At 36.2% G+C, this 18738-nt stretch overlaps 4 protein-coding genes across 4 annotated transcripts in view; 2 read left to right on the top strand and 2 right to left on the bottom strand.

Annotated features, from left to right (window-relative positions):
* Window positions 1–5839: 5839 nt before the first annotated feature.
* Window positions 5840–8074, top strand: LOC105314145 (calcium-responsive transactivator-like). Its single transcript, XM_020001316.1, has 6 exons — window positions 5840–5959; window positions 6090–6119; window positions 6474–6523; window positions 6734–6815; window positions 6886–7165; window positions 7669–8074. The coding sequence occupies exons 1-6, from the start codon at window positions 5873–5875 to the stop codon at window positions 7938–7940; spliced, it is 801 nt and encodes a 266-aa protein (XP_019856875.1). The 5' UTR covers window positions 5840–5872; the 3' UTR covers window positions 7941–8074.
* On the bottom strand, window positions 8025–13132 carry LOC100637727 (protein LSM14 homolog B-like). The gene is made up of 9 exons (XM_003389358.3): window positions 13023–13132; window positions 12912–12968; window positions 12709–12850; window positions 12064–12230; window positions 11545–11910; window positions 10954–11149; window positions 10405–10647; window positions 9427–9811; window positions 8025–8967 (listed from the first exon to the last, which is right to left on the bottom strand). The coding sequence occupies exons 3-9, from the start codon at window positions 12833–12835 to the stop codon at window positions 8559–8561; spliced, it is 1893 nt and encodes a 630-aa protein (XP_003389406.1). The 5' UTR covers window positions 12836–12850; window positions 12912–12968; window positions 13023–13132; the 3' UTR covers window positions 8025–8558.
* Window positions 13133–13208: 76 nt separating this feature from the next.
* Window positions 13209–14987, top strand: LOC100636844 (nuclear transport factor 2-like). The gene is made up of 4 exons (XM_003389352.3): window positions 13209–13372; window positions 13425–13496; window positions 13867–13965; window positions 14656–14987. Exons 1-4 carry the CDS (start codon window positions 13223–13225, stop codon window positions 14764–14766), a joined length of 432 nt encoding a protein of 143 aa, XP_003389400.1. The 5' UTR covers window positions 13209–13222; the 3' UTR covers window positions 14767–14987.
* A 1595-nt stretch (window positions 14988–16582) lies between these two features.
* LOC100637601 (laccase-12-like) overlaps window positions 16583–18738 on the bottom strand; it is a 2414-nt gene continuing 258 nt past the window's right edge. The window contains exon 2 of the mRNA XM_020001309.1: window positions 16583–18736. Within this exon, the coding sequence (XP_019856868.1) occupies window positions 16719–18736 (2018 nt within the window). The 3' untranslated portion in view covers window positions 16583–16718. The remainder of the gene's footprint in view (window positions 18737–18738) is intronic.

Here is an 18738-nt window from a genome sequence, read left to right as displayed (position 1 = left end):
CTGGGGTATATCCACCTGGTACATGGACTGATGTCATTAGTGCTCTTAAGAGGCTGAAAGAGAATGCACTAGCAGCTGACATTGAAGAGAGACTGAGGAAAGGAAAAGTATTTGAAATTAAAAGTGAGACATTAAAGGGAGGGAGGATTATTGGAGCAACTTAAATACAATTTTAACTCTAGATGACAAGAATACATGTATAGAATTCTCACAAAATTTGGCCTGCAACCCTGTACTATAGTACAGGGACTTTTTTGGCCTAATTTTTGAGTGTCTTTAAAATTCGTAGAAAATTCAATTTTGACCAGAATCAGCTCAAACTTTCTACGCAACATAAGAACATGTATATGCATCAGAAAATGTAATAAAAATGGAGAATTCTCTACTCATTTGTGACAAAATTTGGCCCGTAACCCTGTACTACAGTACAGGGACTTTGGCCTGATTTTTGAGTAACTTTAAAAATTCATAAAAAATCCAATTTTGATCGGAATAAACTCAAACTTTCTACACAACATAAGTACATGTATATGCATCAGGAAATGTAATGAAAATGGAGAATTCTCTACTTTTCATTTTTGATGAAATACCCTGTACTATAGTGCAGTACCAAAACATGAGACACTATAATTATTAATGTCTTCTTATATTACAGGTCCTCCTGCTGTTGCTCCTCCCCCTCCATCAGTTGATATTAATAAATTAAGACGAATAATAACTGAAGTGATACGAACCAACTACGCTACATTCAATAAATCACTGAAAGAGAACATTTCACAAATTTCCCGAGAAATGTTCGCCCGTGGTCTCCTCTCAGAATCAGTGAAGGAGTACCCAAGCTATGACAGCTTGATACGAGAGTTTGAGGCCGGACTGAACTTTAAGAAGTCCGTGAAAGCGATAGAGGAACACTGCAAGAAGTTTATTGAGAGTATACTGACTCAGAAAGGACCTCCTGAATCACATGCACGAGAGATAGCGGAGGAATGGAGGGAAGAAGTCTTGAAGACACTTCATTTTGAATTTAACGTTTTATAATAATAATATTAGTCTAGTTCTGCTATCATATTATTAGTAAGTTTATTATTATTATTATTATTATTATTATTATTATTATTATTATTATTGTTGTTATTATTGTTGTTATTATTATTTTTGTATTAATTATTTGTACTGTTTTCTATCATAGCATGATGTGTTTGTTTGTATGAATTTTATAATTTTAGTTAATCTATTTTTTGAATAATCTTTCGACAAAAAAATTGTCACTTAAAATTATTTAATTTGCATTAAAATCAGCCACTCATAACTTCATAATTTGTGCTCAAAATCAGTTCAAACTTTGCACAATAAAGTGACTCAATATATACATGTACATGTAATGTGAATAACTATGAAGATTCAATATATACTATATAGATACAGCATGTGTGTATGTTGATTATAATAACTGGCTATTAACACAGAGCAAACTAGCCTATGAGGAAATAGATCAAGAGCTTGTACAAACAATAACATGAACATACAGTAAAGCTACACCTATTGTATGTACATGTACATGTACATTATACATGTATTAGGTGTATGTACATGTACATGTGTACATAGGCTCAATACTAGATTATACATGTACATGTATGCATACATGTACATGTACTAATGTACATATTCCATATATGGTTAATGATATCTGCTATTCATAGCAAGTGCATATTTGAGGAGGTAGGCTGTATTCATAACTATGTCCAGCACAGCATCAATACGTCAGCAAAAAAATAAAATCAGTAAACACCATTAAACCTACTGCCCTTTCTCTCTGTATATACTCTACCAGTTATACTTGACGATGGATGGGAAACCAGACATGCCTGATCTACTGGATTGGCTTCAGGAGCTAGTGGACTGGCAGACATTCGCTTTATTTCTGCCAAAAATGGAGAAGCATTTCGTTGCCATTATAGACAAAAACAAGGTCGGGGATATACCAGCTCAAAAGATTGCCATGTACGATAAATGGCTGAGAGTCTGTCCAGAGGCTAATTGGGGTCATGTTATTAAAGCATTGGAAAAAGCAAAGGAAGAGGAACTGGTCAAGAAAGTAAAGAAGAAGTTAGGAGTGATGGAGTCGGTTGATGAAAGCACAGGAATGAAGAAATTATAAAACAAAAGCTATCCATTATTTCATTATAATATAATTACTGTCACTCATGCTTGTATATATTCTTTGTTGCTAAGAATAAACATTTCAAATCTTTTTATGGATTAAGCACGTGCATGATACCATATAGTGCCATTTCTATAGTACAAGTAGTAGTCTATAACTATAGAAGATACACTGATACATGAAGATTTATAGATGATACACATGTACCTATTAAAATAGATATCTGCTCTACATGTACCCCGAGAGATTGTATTGTATTTATAACTCAAACAATAACAAAACTACATGTACATATATGTACACACACACACATATATACCACATATGCCTGTATTACAGTACATGTGTACATAGACTATATAGCAGCTATGATATACATATACATGTACATTATACAATATATGCATGTATTACAAGTATGCTGTATAATAAATATAATATACATATGTACATGTACTAATGTACATATTCCATATATGGTTAACGATACCTGCTATTCATAGCATGTGCATATTTGAGGAGGTAGGCTGAACTGGGAATGTATTTATAACTATAGTGGACAGCACAGCATAGAACACGTCAGCAAAAACAATAAAATCAGTAAACAGGATTATATACTAGTGTATTCCTTTCTCTTTACTTGTCATTGACACACTATGGACAGGAAACCAGAAGTTAGTGAGCTACTGGAGTGGCTAGATGAGCTATCAAGGTGGAAGAAGTTTGGTATGTTTCTTCCTGGAATAAGGCCACATGACCTTGATATAATAGAAGATGAGGAGAATAGGGCTGACAACAGGAAGATTGCTTTATTTGGGAAATGGTTGCGAGTCTATCCAGAAGCTAACTGGGGACATGTTATTGATGCATTGGAAAAAGCAAATGAAAAGGAACTGGTTAAGAAAGTAAAGGAGAAGTTAAGAATTTTGCCAGTGGCCAAAGCTGGTGAGGAAATGGTGGATGGACAGGAGGAGGCTGATAAGGAAGAAATGGTCGATGTGAATTAAATAAAGTCACGGGGAAATAGAACTTGTACACATAAAGCTATTCAATATTTCATAGTTCATGTATGTACTGTTGTCACTCACTCATAATAAGTTGTGTTGTTTGCCGTTAAAATTAACTTTTAAAAATGAAATTAAAATAACAATGATGATGATCCACATATTCAGTAGCTGGAAACTTCCTATTAACATATGCCAATGGCAACATGTACATTTATATATGTACTGTACACAAACAACCTAAAGAAAGGTGTAAAAATATGTCAGAAATGCTGGCATAATGAATATGTACATTTATTTTGTAATTGTAATCATTACTATGCAACCCTATCTGACCCTACCACTCATATACAGGTATGTGTAGGTAGCAACCATTATATGTAAACAACAGTCAGCAGTTTATTACCAGTAGAGAAATATGGAGGAGAGGCCAGTTGTAAGAGATTTGGTTTTATGGTTGAAAGATCTCATAGACTGGGTCCCATTTGGTGAGAATCTTCCTGGCATTAGAGAGGCTCATATTCAACTCATACAAGCTCAGAATAGAGACCAGATTGGGCCACAGAAAAGAGAATTGTTCAATAAATGGCTGGCCATATGCCCAGAGGCTAGTTATAATGATGTGGTGAATGCTTTAGAGATAGCAGAACAACCAGTGCTAGCAGCTAATGTTAGGAAAATGGTCACTGGAGAATCTGTCGAAGTAGATAAAGGAGAGAAGAAGAAGGAGAAAGGAGCTACTCCTCCAGTGGCTAAAACTGCCGTTGATGTGAGCAAAATCATTGATGCCATCAAAGAGGTACTAGATAAGAATTTTGCTAAAGTTCAAAATGCTACGAAGCGCTCACTGTCAATGATAGCATCAGAATTATTTGCTAAAGGGATCATAACTAATGAAGTACAGGGGAATCCGACATATGAGGGTATTATCAGCGATTTCAAAGGTAACCTGGACCTTTCAGACACAAAAGAAGAAGTGAGGGAATTTTGTCAGAACTTTCTAAAAGGAATAGCAAGTGAAGGAGGTCCAGCAAAGACTGCCGCTAATAAGCTAGGAGACGAATGGAAGAGAGAGCTGAAAGAAAGTCTGGGGGTTGATATGACATTTGACTAGAGAGAGTGTGTGAGAATTCTAATTTTCTATTTTTATAAATAGCTACACATTTACATGTGTTAATTCAGTTTCTTAATGTAATTTTAAACACTTATCCATCCGATGACCTTATATAGTAACCACACTGCTATATGAATGGGCTTCAGTTGTTATAGGATACTATTGATCATGTGCCAGTCACATGACTGTGGAGTCAGCAAAAATAAATAATGGAAAGAAGACCAACAGTCCTGGAGCTGGTTGACTTTTTAAGGACTCTCACTAAGTGGACTAATTTTGCACAAAACCTTCCAGGAATTGAGGAGCACCATATTGACAAGATCAAGGCAGAAAATAAAGATGATATAGATGAGCAAAAAAGAGTTCTCTTTAATAAATGGCTAGCTATCTATCATAGAGCTACATTTAGAGATGTTATAAGTGCATTGGAAAAATCACAAAATGGAGACTTAGCAGAAAGTATTAGTGAAAAGCTAAAAAGAGAAGGAGAAGGAGCAAGTAGGGGAATGACCGTATCTGCTAGCAATGTTAGTAAACTTAATGAGACTATCAAAGGAGTTCTGGACAGTAAATTTGCAGTTTTAAAAAGTGCAACAAAAAATTCAATTAAGAGCATCGTACCGGAATTATTCTCAAGTGGCATAATATCAGAAGAGGTACGAGAGAAAGCAGATTTTAGCATGATAGTCGGTGATTTTAAAAGTAACTTGGATTTAAAGAAAAACAAGAGAGAAGTTGAAGTGCTTTGCTGTAAATTCCTCAACGGGTTAGCTTGTCAAGGAGGACCGACAAGAGCAGCTGCTGATAGTTTGTGTGGAGAATGGAAGAAAAGTATAAAAGAAAAACACGACATTGATTTCAACTTAGACCAGTACTTTTAATGAATTCCAAGTACTTATATTAATTTATTTTTTTGTTAAGATTTTGCACTTAAACACTTGAATTAGTTTTAAAATTTTTGGTAACTAAAAGTAGAATCCAAATCACGACAACAAAAAATGCTGACGTGACAAATTTCCCAATTTTGTGTTTCCTTTATTTTTTAGTTTCTTTTATTTTTTAGCTTCACAAGAATACAAAATCAGATGGGTGATCCACCAAAAAACTTTTCACCACAAATCCCAGTATATGTCAATATATTTTATTCTAAAATTAATTAACTGTACTACTACAGTATAGTAATTAATTGATTAATTAATTACATTTACATGCATCTGCTTTACCTCTTATCTTCTTGTGGTACGAGACACATAACGAGAGAAATTAAAAATCTACTCGAAGCCTCACAAGTCCAGAAGAACCAATCTTTAATGAAGATATTACTATTCCAGTCATGATCACTTTGATCAGCGAGGAGAGTATCCCATCAAGCATCACTGTATTATCATAGGGACAGCCTTCTTCATTGCTTCTTTCTTAAAATAGTAAAAAGGGACAGAGAAGTAGTAAAATAAGGATCTGGAACTAAGAGCTATTACCTCTTATGCTTTTAGCCTTAGCCAGGTGATGACCCACGTGTATTCACGTGGGTAAAGTATCACCGTAATTATTCTAATTGCAGGCACTGAGTAATATTATAATGCAGTGAAAATGGCTACCAGCGCCAGTGGTGTCGGTCCAGTTTCCAGCCTCACGGCCGGACGAGGCTCTGAAGCGAGTCCCCAACAGATACAGAAGGTCAGTATCTCCTTTATAACCCGCCCAATCACCCTCTCTCCCTCTCTCGCGTCCCCTTACATTAAAATATGCACCATTACCATATTTGGTCATTGATCTAATCCTTTGATGTCCCCACTCTCTGCTGCAGCTGTTGGATGAAAATGCTCAAATCATTAAGGTAATGGCCTATCGTACATACCTCACACACTTTAGTGGTATTTATTTATTGCCCACTCTTAATTAGATTTTTATGTACATGTACATATACACAACCACAACCTTAAAATTCATAACACATGTACATGTACGCATATTATTGTTTGTGTTTGTGAGTTTGTTTACATGTACCTTTCAGCTAGCTGTACATGTGGTTACATGTGTTGTTAATGTTATTTTACAGTTTACATAATTCATGTACATGTACATTGTTAGTCCAAAATGAGAATTGTTTAATGTACTGTACATGTGCTAAAGGACTTTCTATTTCTCAATCTTCTTTCTTTTTTAATTTGAAATTTTATTATTTTTGTAGGCTCTTATTGAATCACAAAACTTGAAAGGAAAGTCTATGGACATCATACAGTAAGTGATTGGAATGGAATTGTAGCCTCTATATAATGGACACTTTGAAAGTGTCTCTGTTATACAGAGGTGTCCTTTATGTGGAGGTTATTTTATACAGTAAGGAATGTAATTGGTACACTAGGTGCTGTCCGTTAAATGGAGGTGTACGCTATAGAGAGTGTCCATTAAGAGAGACTATGCTATATTAATTCTTTTCTTCATATGCAGGTATCAACAGATCCTTCATCGTAATCTTGTCTTCTTGGCTGGTCTGGCAGATCCACGTGTTGACATTCACCAAATATTACCAGTAAGTCAGTGCACTCTAGTATACTTCAGTACACCCCAGTATATTCTAGTATAACTCTGTATTCTTATAGTCCCCAGGTAGCAGTAATCTCTTGCAGTCTCAGAGAGCTCCACCCAATCAGACGCTCGCGGCCCCCCAGAACATGACCCCGCCTCCTTCCAGTACATCTCCTGTCCCGCCCACCAGTGGAATGACCCGCATGCCATCGACCGGAGTACCATCGTCCCAGTGGGGTAATACCCCACCGCCTCCGTCGTCTGGGACTCAGTGGGGCACGCCTCCCTCATCCGCTGCCTCACAGTATAACATGAAGGGATACGCCCCTGGACCCTGGCTCACTGGGGGACAAGGTAGGGGGACTTTTTGATTGAGTGTTTGTTTTTAAAATGACCGTAACTCTAAAAGTTTTAGTTGAAATCGACTCAAACTTTCTACAGAGCATAAGGACATCAATATGTATCAGAAAATGTAATAAAAATTTTGGGTGATTTTGGAGCCATTTTTTGAAAAAAACCATGGGCTATAGCCTTGGGTATTTTACAGATTTTGGGCTATTTTTTAAAATAGCCATAACTTGAAAAATTTAAGTCGGAATTGACTCAAACTTTCTACACAGTATAAGGACATCAATATGTATCAAAAAATGTAATAAAAATTTGGGGTGATTTTGGAGCCATTTTTTGGAAAAAAACCATAGGCTATAGCCTTGGGTATTTTTCAGATTTTGGCCATTTAAAAAAAATGGCCATAACTTCAAAAATTGAAGTTGGAATCGACTCAAGCTTTCTACATAACATAAGGACATCAATATGTATAAGAAAATGTACTAATTCTGTTTCTCTCTCTTCCTCAGGTAATTATCAAAACGCTCAGCAAAGACTCAACGTTGACAGACGCCAGCAGATGCTGCGACTCCATCAGGAGAAACTCATCAGAAGCCAACAAGCACGTCTACAGCAATCATCGCAACCAGGCATGCCACACCCCCAGGGACCGCCCCCTGGAATGTACCCCGGGGGTCCACCCGGATATATGGGCGGGGCTGGAGGGGCTCAGACCACACCCCCTATGGGATATAATCAAGGACCACCTCAGGGACTTCCACCACCAATGGATATGCAGTGAGAGAATGTGAAGATAATTTTTGATCAAATTCGTCAGACTTTCAAGAATTCATTAATTAATGTTATTTAATTATTATTATGTTGATTTTTTAGAATTAATTTATGATTTTTCTTAAAAGATATCAACAATAATTATTAATTATAATAACAACAAAGAGAGAGAGAGAGAGAAGTGATGGTATCATCATATAAATAGAAAAGGATATATTAGTAGTTTATTAGATTAGTAACAAAGATTGAGAGAGCAAAAGAAAAGTGAATAATGTATAAAATTGCATAAATCAAATTTAGAGGAACCACAACAAACTAAATGTACATGCACATCTTCATCAAGTGGTTGTCTCATTCAAAAAATGTTAAGTTTCGTTCATAATATTATATTTTATTTTTACAATTATATTTGATTGATAATACATACTATTTTCAGTAGCTGTTGATATTTTAATCGTAATAAGTTTTTACTCTTATATTTTAAGTTCCTTCGTTCGACAAAATTTAAAAAGAAAAAGCGTCAACATCAAAGAGAGAGAGAGAGAGAGGTTTGCGATGAAACAATCGAGACATAACGAATCAAAAGTTTCTCATAATTATCATGACAGCAGACCAAGCTGCTTTCGTACTAATCATCCCTGTTTCTTGAATAATCAGATCGACGATAGTTGTTGCCGCGGCGATCGCTGCGACCACGGTAACCTTCGCCTTGGTAACTGTTCTGCCCGTGATAGTTGTCGTAGTAGTTATTCCGACTCCGATAGTTGTCACCATGGTAATCGTTTCGACCACGCCCCCTTTGAGGCCTACCACCGTACCCTTGACTATGGTCGCCATAACCACCGTCCCTTTGGCGTCCGTCGTAACCATAGCTATCGTCATAGCGATAAGATCGGTCATAACCACCACGCCCTCCTCTAGAGTAGCCACGCCCCCTTTGGCCCCTCCCTCCTCTTCCTCTACCTCGTGGAGGACCTCTTGACGTTATTCCGAATGTTTCCGTGTTTAACGCACGCTCAGCATTTCTGTCGTACCTCCTAAAGGAAAGAGAGAGAAAGATGGAAGATTGGCAATAAGTATTTCTCATGCATGTACATGTACATGTACATGTACATGTACATGTTCGTACACATGTATCGGGTAAATTTTCAAAAATTAAATTTGCACAATTTCACATACATGTTTCTAGTTTTAAAAGCTCAGATGCTACTGGTACTACAGTCAATAAATTATTTTGCATAAAATCCACAAAAATTAACGAGAAAATTTTCTAACATACAGCAACATTATGATACAGTAATCTGCACGTACATATGAACATGTAGAAAAAAATTACATATTCTTTTGTGCTCTTTTGCTTTTAATTCTTTTGTGTTTTAGCTCAGTTGCTACTGCAACTATACTGTTGTTAATCATTTTGAATAAAATCTTCCACAAAAATGAACAATCATGATACAGTAATGTACATGTATACAGTAACTCTCTCTCTCTCTTACTTTGATGAGCTGTTAGCTTCACACGAGATATTATCAAAGAACGACACCTCCTTATTGTATGAACCAACTGGCTCCTCCTCCTGCCCCGCCCTCTCACTGACCACACCCACCTCATCACCTGGCCCCGCCCCTCTTGACGTCTGATCCACAGTCTCCTCTCCAGTTGGAGCAATCTCTGTAGTTATCTTTAATTTCTCTTTTATTTCCTTTTCAAGTGATTCTTTGGAGAAGAGAGCGTTCGCTATGTCAAAGTCAAAGTCGCTGTCGTATCGAAGTGGTTGCTTAGCAACGACGCCATTAGGAGGGGCGGAGTCTGAAGGTGGTCGCTGGCCACCGGAGTGAGGGCGAGACTGACGATTGGAACCACCACCACCTCTGGGGGCACCTGGGGACAGGAGGAATAATAAAAACAATACCATTAAATATATGTACAGTATGTATAAGTAATAATGTAAAAAGTCTGATCAAAGTTGCTTCAAAATTGGGCCAAAGTCCCTGCACTATAGTACATGGTCACGGACCAAATTTTGCCAAAAATGAAAAGTAGAGAATTCTCAATTTTTATTACATTTCCTGATGCATATACATGTACTTATGTTGTGTAGAAAGTCTGAGCTGATTCTGATCAAAATTGAATTTTTTTACGAATGTTTAAAGTTACTCTAAAATCGGACAAAAGTCCCTGTACTATAAAATCGGACAAAAGTCCCTGTACTATAGTACAGGGTCACAGGCCAAATTTTGCCAAAAATGAAAAGTAAAGAATTCTCAATTTTTATTACATTTCCTGATACATATACATGTTCTTATGTTGCATAGAAAGTTTGAGCTGATTCCGATCAAAATTGGAATTTTTATGAATTTTAAAAGTTACTCCAAAAGCTAAACATGCAAGCTTGTACAAGCTTGTAGATAAACATCTTAAGCATTGTAAAGATCACTACATATGTAATTTGTATACACATGTAGTAAACTCACCAGTTCCTCTTTCTCTATTTCCTGATTGTTTCTTCCTTTGCCCTCCTCCTCCTCCTCCTCCAGTCTGTTGACTGGTTGGGTTCTTATTCCCAGCAGCTGGTTCCTCAGTCTCCTCATTATCCCGTGATGAGTCATTGGTAGTGCTAGTGACCTCATGGGGTGGGACTGGAGCACTAGTATCATTAACTGACGGACGACTACTGGAGGAATCCACTGCTGATACTGAATACTGTAATGGAGAGACTGGGGGAGAGGGAGAGAGGTTTTTAAAATTCCCAAAATTGATCAAATCGATTTTCTATTGGCACACCATTTTAATCAAAAATTCACACAGAAGTATGCCAATTCTTTTATTAATGTATTGAAAAAAAAATTCTAATCAAGAAATTCACAATTCTCTACTATACACAAATTGTTAATAATAAAATAGTGTATTTACAAAATTGAAGCAAAACCAACTACCACAAAGTATATCATTTGCGACATGTACATGTACATATACTATCACACACACTCTCTCTCTTCCCTCCCTCCCTCTCTCTCTCTTACTGGTTGAACTAGGAGTTGAAGTATCAATGCTACTGACTGATGGTATAGTAGGGGGTGTGGTCTCAACATTAGTCCCCGCCTTCCCTCCGACAGGAGATGAGGATGAGGCTATAATACTGGACACACCTTCAGAGTGAGGGGGCGTGGTCTGAGATGAGGAGACTGATGAACTGATACGCTGAGGAACAGCAATACCCTTATAAGGACAATAATAATAATAATTAAAAACTAATAATTAGAGATAATGAAAAATATTATATAGCACTTTTATAAGCAAATGCAATAAATATACATGTACATGTACTTACATGTATATAACAATACCTAATACTATACATACATGTATAAGTGCAACTGAGTTAAATATTGACCGGTAAATGTATACGTGTATTTAAAGAACCACATGTACATGTACATACAAGTACGTGTATATACAAGTTTGTTAACAAAATGGCTACCAGAAATCATTAAAAACTGACATAAATAATACTTTTAAAATTTAATTAGCATTCTGTGCATGTACATGACTACAAATAAATTAATATTAATTAAACACAAATTAATTAAAATTAATTAATTTAATAATATTACTTTTGAGGTTGCAGGGCCACCCAGGAGCCCACCTCCAGTCTGCTGACTGAGCAGTAAAGGAGGACGTCCGAAATACGGTAAACCAAACGGATTATAAGAAGAACCAGAGCCCAACCCACCCAGAGAATAAGGAGTGTTGAATATTGGAGGTATGGAGTGAGGGGGCGGGGGCTGTAAGGGTAGACCTGGTGGATTGTGTAATACACTTGATGCTGGTGGTTGAGTTGATGGGACGCTGGTGGGTGGGGCTAGGGGCAGGGCTTGAGTTGTGGGTGGAGCTAAAGGAGGTTGAGAGGTGGGAGGAGCAGGAGGTGGAGGTTGAGATACTGGAGGGGGAGGGGCTTGAGAAACAGGCGGAGTTGAATGCTATGGAAAAGAAGAAATATACATTGTACATGTACAAGTAATTTTAATTATTGCTATTAAAAATGACAGTACAAGTACATGAAAATTGAAAATCAACTATTACAGATACTCGTTAATATTCAATAAAGGTGTGCATTAAATAGAGTTACTCACAGTAGAGAGTATGGCTGGATCCTGTTGCTCCTCTATTGATGGTTTAGCCACTTCATTAACGCTGAGGTCCTTAATGTCACTACCACGAAATATAATGTACTCGTAGACCTCACTCCGGGGCTGGATCGGCTTAGTAGCTGGTCGTCCTTCAGTACCATGAGATCTGACTGTATAGGAAGAGGGGGAGGGAGGGGGGAAGAGAGAGAGAGAGAGAGAGAGAGAGAGAGGAGAGGAGAGGAGAGGAGAGGAGAGGAGAGGAGAGGAGAGAGAGAGAGAGAGAGAGAGAGAGAGAGAGAGAGAGAGAGAGAGAGAGAGAGAGAGAGAGAGAGAGAGAGAGAGAGAGAGAGAGAGAGAGAGAGAGAGAGAGAGAGAGAGAGAATGATTAAGACTAGAAAGCTACCACTAGATCATGTAAACTGATGACAGTGTTCAAAGAGATAGTGATATGCATTATTATGTACATATTAGCAGACACACAATGTGGAGTGATTACATATTGTCAATGAACATAAACTGTCAACTAGTGACAAACACACTGTTACAACCGTCAAAATAATCATTAACAACACCAAAGTAATAATAATGATAATAACAATAATAATAATGATAATAATAATCTAATGATAATGATAATAACTCAATTACCTTTAGATAGCGTTACTGTGGATTCTTTAGTGTTCACATCATAAAGAACACCTTCATATCTTATCTCAGCCTTTGAGATTAAACTGATCTTACTACCAATGTATGGGGTACCACCACCTGAAGACATGGTGGATACCTTGAACTGAAGGAGAAAAAAAGAGAGATTATTTTTAATGATAATAATGTCCTACTGGTTCACATACCCAGTTTAAAGTGTGAAAGGTCCTCAAACTTGACAATTTTCTGAGCTAATAAACTACCTAGAGAAGGAAGGAGAGAGGTTATACAGTAAATATGGATCCTTCCCTCCTTACCAGTTCCTAATAAAGACGGGAGGAGTACTCCAGTGAGTAGATTTGAAAAGATAAAGCAAATAAAATGGTCGCTCTCTATTCTCGAGATCTAAAATTAGCCCCGCCCTTAAAATCACACCTACTTTTAGGCTCCGCCCAGTTTTGATTACGTCATAAATAGGTACATCTCTGCGCATGCGCAGTAAAAAGAAGTAATCAAAATGGCTGCCAACGTACTAGAGGAAGGTATATCCAAAAAGGAGCTCCAGCCTGAGGCAAGTCCCCCAGACATAAAAGCAATGGCGGAGCAATTCCTTGCAACATTTTATCAGGCTTTTGACTCTGATAGGACTACTTTGGGACAACTTTTCGTAAGATTTATTTATTTTAAATTTAATTTTTAAAATAATTTATTATTTTCAGAGGCCAGAATCGAAACTGACTTTTGAGGGAGAGACGTACACAGGACCTGAAAAGATTCTACTCAAATATATCGTAATAATAAATAAATAAATAAAATTACTACATAGTTTAATACACTGACGACACTTTCAGATATTAATTTTTAAATGCATTTAATGGTTTTAATTTGGGGTGTATAATTAATGTTTATGCAGCATATTTTGTTTAATTTTTAAATTATTTTTAATAAAAATAGATTTTTAGAAGATTTATGGTATTACTATTAAAAATTACAATACATGTACATGTACATGCGCCCAAAAATCAACTATTACAGATACTCGTTAATATTCAATAAAGGTGTGCATTAAATAGAGTTACTCACAGTAGAGAGTATGGCTGGATCCTGTTGCTATCAACATATTTTATTTTATTTTATTAATTATGATATCTCTTCTCTCAGAGTCTTCCATTCAAGCAAGTAGTTCATGAAATATCAACTTATGATTCTCACCTAACGATTGATGGAACACTACTCATTGTAGTAGTCGGAAGACTAAAGGTAATAATAATAATAATAATAATAATAATAATAATAATAATAATAATAATAATAATAATAATAATAATAATAATAGTAGTAGTAGTAAATTAATAGTGAAAACTGGTCATTGTGTGTATTTTTGGGGCATACTAATGTAAAACTCACTTTTCGCGAATCCACCATTTTAAACACACGCACTTATTAGCCGCTCAGGTGCTTTCATCAACTGATGTACTAACTGATGATTTATATTGATTAGTTAAATTAATTACTTACAGGAGTAATGTGTCTTTCTTAGCATTCATAGTCAGGTCAGGTGACATTCTGAAAGTAGCTGAAATGTATATACACAGGGTTTTGCCTAGAAAAAAATTAGAGGTAGTTGGAGACTAATATTGTTCCTTTTAAATTTATGTACACCATACTAGTAGACTACAATATCATGCTTTATGTATGGTTATTAGTATTAATTGGATGGTTGGTCTAAGTGATGAACTGGTCGGTTCATTTGTTGAAGTGGTTCTCCCGACCACCCCCGACCACCATAGGAAGGACTATGCGTACATATACCTGTAGCACGTTGATCAAGAATTTCTTGAAACAACTAATAAAGGACATCATATTGTACATGTACACTAGTACATGATGAATTGATTGATTTCTCTCTCTTTCTCCCCCTTCCTCTCTCTTCCTCCCTCCCTATTTAAGACTGATGATAATCCCCCGCTCAGTTTCACAGAGACTTTTAATCTCAAACAGTTTGGTGATGGTCTCTTTGTAATGAATGACATCTTCAGACTCTCACTACACAACAGTTAATATTATCATTATTAGTATACACAGTATAGATACTATTGAACTGATCAATGTAACTACATTATATATTACAGTATGTACTACATACTACATGTGCATGTGTGTATACTAGTATATGTTAATAGTGCATTATTTAAGGTTGTTAATGTTTAATGTTATGCATATCTTCTTTTCTTCTCTTATTTGTTGATTTATTATTAGTATTATAAGTTATTTTAATGGAAGTCAGTGTTGGTGTGGCAATGGGCCTGGCTACCGTCTTGTATTTGTGTAAATTTTTATAATTAAAGTGACTGACTAAGAAATCTGATAAATAAATAAGCAGTTTATTTATTAATATACAATTTAATAAATGCATTGACTGATTTTATGACATTGACTACACATTACTACAGTACACATTATAATGATAATTATGAGGATTATAATCAAAATGTACTCTTTCAGTCTCCTTGTTATAATATCAACTTGTCTTGCATTATGGAAGAGCTTCCAAAATTTCTAGCATTTTATCAATGATCTCTTGATTCTGAAATTGGCTCTCAGCTAAACGAGCTCGAATTTCACCAATTTCAAGCTCCGGGTGAGCTTGGTGGTTCCTGCACTGCTTGTAATGAATGATTACATTATGCATGTCAGAACCGATTATACTCGGGAATTCTGCATGTAATTTTTCAATGTTCCGTTGCACTGCTTCTTTTTGCTCTTCTGTTGTGAATATTTTCTTAGAAAAGTAGTGCTTACGTCCAGAAAGTGCATCTTCAATATTTTTGATTGTGATGAATCTAGTTGAAATCCCTGTGCCCTGTAAAGTACGCTTCACAATTTTACTTTCTAACGAAAGAGCAATTTGACCAATTAATAGATCATCTTGAAGCTTTTTAAGCTTCTCATATTCAGCCTTCAGGTCTTCATATTTTGCCTTCAAATCTTTTATTATTTCATTCTGGTCCTTGAGTTCTTTCTCCACTGCATCTAATCTATTAAAAAAATTGGAATTTATTAATTCCTTCAATTCTTCCAATACAGCTATGATCTTTTTTCTTTCAACTTCACCATTTCGAATATGCTCAGTTAAAGCATCAATTATTGTACCACATTGCTCTTGAGTAAGGTTTCTTCCTTTGCCAGAAAGTAGCTGCTCCTCACACTCCTCCCAAGTTAAAGTAGCTCCACTCATAGTCTCCTTCTCTCCCTTCTATTTTTTTGGTTGGATGTTTTGTGTTTGTGACGTGTTTATAAACTGAACCTGTATTACATTGCTATCATTACTGTTATTTACACAACGGAAAAACTTTTAAAAAACAATAACTGACATACACGCAACATGTTACGCACTAAAAAACAATAACATTATCAAAACAAGTAAAAAGTCTCCCTATTCAAGATGGATGATAATCCCTTGCTCAATTTTACCAAGTCTTTCAATCTCAAACAGTTTGGTGAGGGTCTCTTTGTAATGAATGACATCTTTAGACTCTCACTACACAACAGTTAATATTATCATTATTAGTATACACAGTATAGTCTATAGTCTCATGCAGCCAGGACTTCACCTCTTTCTGTCATTTGGGTAGGCACATAAATTAGAGTCTAGCTATGTGAGACTACTGCAATAATTTTAGATGAGTCCCTGATCCAATACTGTAGTTAATTTGACTGTGGGGGTGTACAGGGATGACCATATGTAGCCAAACAAGCTAAGTGAATAGACACATGTACATACATGCACTCTCTACAAGACAATATTCTGGTATACATATTTGGTGGACCTAATCTACACACTTGGCAGCAAGCCATTGGATACTATCTTTGTCGCTTAATTTATACAGTATATTTTCCTTCGAAATCTCTGCACCACAAAAGTTAGACAAAATATTACAACACAAAAGTCAAAAATCATTCGATGCCTATGTTTACATGTATAATGAAGACAAAATTCAAAAATGCATTTTTTATTTTTTGTTCTTATTCATAGAGCAGCAACAACAAATTTTGTTGCGCACCTCATCAAATGCAATTATTATTATTATTATAAGCACAGTTACTGCGATTCCATATAATCCTAACAGGCCAACAGAGATTCCAAGACCAACACTATACCATTTACATATTTCATGCCTTTTCTGATCTCCAAAATCATTCTTTTTTCGGCATGATTCAGGACATTGAGTGCAATCTACAGAACGTTCTGTAGTATTAATTGCTGCTTTAAACTCGTTTGGCGTCAGTGAAAAATTCCCACATTTATACATGCCTTTAGGTGGTATTGTCTTCTTCCCTCCTTCATCAATGATGACTCCCATTCCCTCCAATTGATGTACCTCAATATGACAGTGTAGGAACCACCAACCAGGATTATCAGTTTTAAAATACACAACAGCATACCCACCAGCTGGTATTAACAGAGTATCCTTCAGTGGAGCAGTAGGTGATATTGACTTCTTACCCAATTCTTTTCGTCTGTTAAATTCATTTTTTGTCCAGCGAGGTCTAACACATAGGTAACTATCCCCACAATCAATTGTATCATTACCAGCTATAAGTGTTCCATTATCATCATACTCACCAAATACAATTTCAACGACATGAAAGTAATGACCATGAAGATGTATTGGATGAGCGAATGCATAGTTATTTCTTTGTTCTTTTGATCCAGTAGCTGATAGAACTAGTTCAATGGACTTTCCTTCCTCTGCAGGAAGAACATGAGTGCAGTGGCAATCAGGTGATATCACTTCTACTTCATTATTACGATCACACTTATTTGTATTTGGCTCTTTGTTTTTTGGGTGCATGCAGTATTCATTATTTTCAATATCAGTTAGTTTATTTGGCTCAAGCTGTGCCAGTGATGCTGATGGTAGTTTTAGATTACGTCCATTTATGGAACTGGTTCGACGTGTTCCTTCAAAACCGAAATTAAAGAATAACCTTGTAGTGTCATCAGTAGCAGTTGTAGGCAGGTCTTCAGGATATTCAGTTAGCAGTTTTAAATCAGTAATATGCATACAGACAATATTGATAGCCTCTGGAAATTCTTCAAAAGGACAGTTGAGAGCTACACACTCGTCAGTACATCTTCGACTAACATTTTTAATTCTTTCAGCAATACCTGCATAGTCACTGGAGGGTGTAGTAACACTGTTGTAATTGAGAATAGCTTCTGCTGACTGTTCTTCTAAATAAGTTGATGTTGCAGTAAACTTTAATGTAACTGCACGTATCATGAACTGTCGAATGGTGGTCACTTCTTTCGTTTTCAAAAGGAAGTCATATCTTTCTCCAGAATGTATTATAATGTAATCGACCATCACTGGTTTAATAAACTGACCATCAGTTGCTATTACTGTTAATTTATGATCTTCTATTGAGAAACGATAAGCATAAAGACTCTGAGCACCAATTAAACGAAATCGATATGTATTTCCAGCTGTGACATTAAACTCACTTAAAATAGAATTAGAGTAGTCAGTATCGTTATTTCTTCCTCTTCCATTTATAAGTCCAGACCAATAAGGCACGGGCCCTATGAATGCTCCGTCCGTTGAACTGGTACCTGTAGCTGCTCTATTCCCTTGCAGTTCTGATGCTTTGTCAATGTTAAAGTACCTGATACTTGATTGTATTTGTGTGAAGAGATCCAGCGAGCTTGACTTCTGCCAGTCTAGTAAAGTTAGAGTATGTTCACCAGGATTATCAAAATAATTTTTATTTGGTTCTAGCTTCATGTCATTCAACTTGTTCAGGAAGGCAGTGTATTGTGCATTACCTTGCTCCTTCTCTTTAACAATGAGAGCTCCAAAGAGTCCATCAGTTCTCTGAGCTCCACTGTGAGAGTGGTACCAGTGAGTACCGTATTGAGATGCATTGAAGATATAAGTAAAACTAGCTCCTGGAGGTATACCACACTGTGTAACATGCTCCACTCCATCCATCCAGTTACTGTTCCTTTGATGCATCCCATGCCAGTGT

This window comes from Amphimedon queenslandica, unplaced genomic scaffold, assembly GCF_000090795.2.
Source record: "Amphimedon queenslandica unplaced genomic scaffold, v1.1 AMPQUscaffold_13089, whole genome shotgun sequence".
NCBI classification, from domain to species: Eukaryota; Metazoa; Porifera; class Demospongiae; order Haplosclerida; family Niphatidae; genus Amphimedon; species Amphimedon queenslandica.
The sequence above is the reverse complement of the archived record's forward strand: the minus strand, read 5'-3'. Positions and strand labels throughout refer to the sequence as shown.

Coding starts and splice junctions, on each gene's coding strand:
- LOC105314145 (XM_020001316.1), top strand. CDS start 5,873: ATGGCTACCAGCGCCAGTGGTGTCGGTCCAGTTTCCAGCCTCACGGCC. Junction 6,120..6,473: donor AAAATGCTCAAATCATTAAG/GTAATGGCCTAT, acceptor TTATTTTTGTAG/GCTCTTATTGAATCACAAAA. Junction 7,166..7,668: donor CTGGCTCACTGGGGGACAAG/GTAGGGGGACTT, acceptor TCTCTTCCTCAG/GTAATTATCAAAACGCTCAG.
- LOC100637727 (XM_003389358.3), bottom strand. CDS start 12,835: ATGTCTTCAGGTGGTGGTACCCCATACATTGGTAGTAAGATCAGTTTA. Junction 12,231..12,708: donor CACAGTAACGCTATCTAAAG/GTAATTGAGTTA, acceptor CTTCCTATACAG/TCAGATCTCATGGTACTGAA. Junction 9,812..10,404: donor AAATAGAGAAAGAGGAACTG/GTGAGTTTACTA, acceptor TCCTGTCCCCAG/GTGCCCCCAGAGGTGGTGGT.
- LOC100636844 (XM_003389352.3), top strand. CDS start 13,223: ATGGCTGCCAACGTACTAGAGGAAGGTATATCCAAAAAGGAGCTCCAG. Junction 13,497..13,866: donor AGATTCTACTCAAATATATC/GTAATAATAAAT, acceptor CTCTTCTCTCAG/AGTCTTCCATTCAAGCAAGT. Junction 13,966..14,655: donor TAGTAGTCGGAAGACTAAAG/GTAATAATAATA, acceptor TCCCTATTTAAG/ACTGATGATAATCCCCCGCT.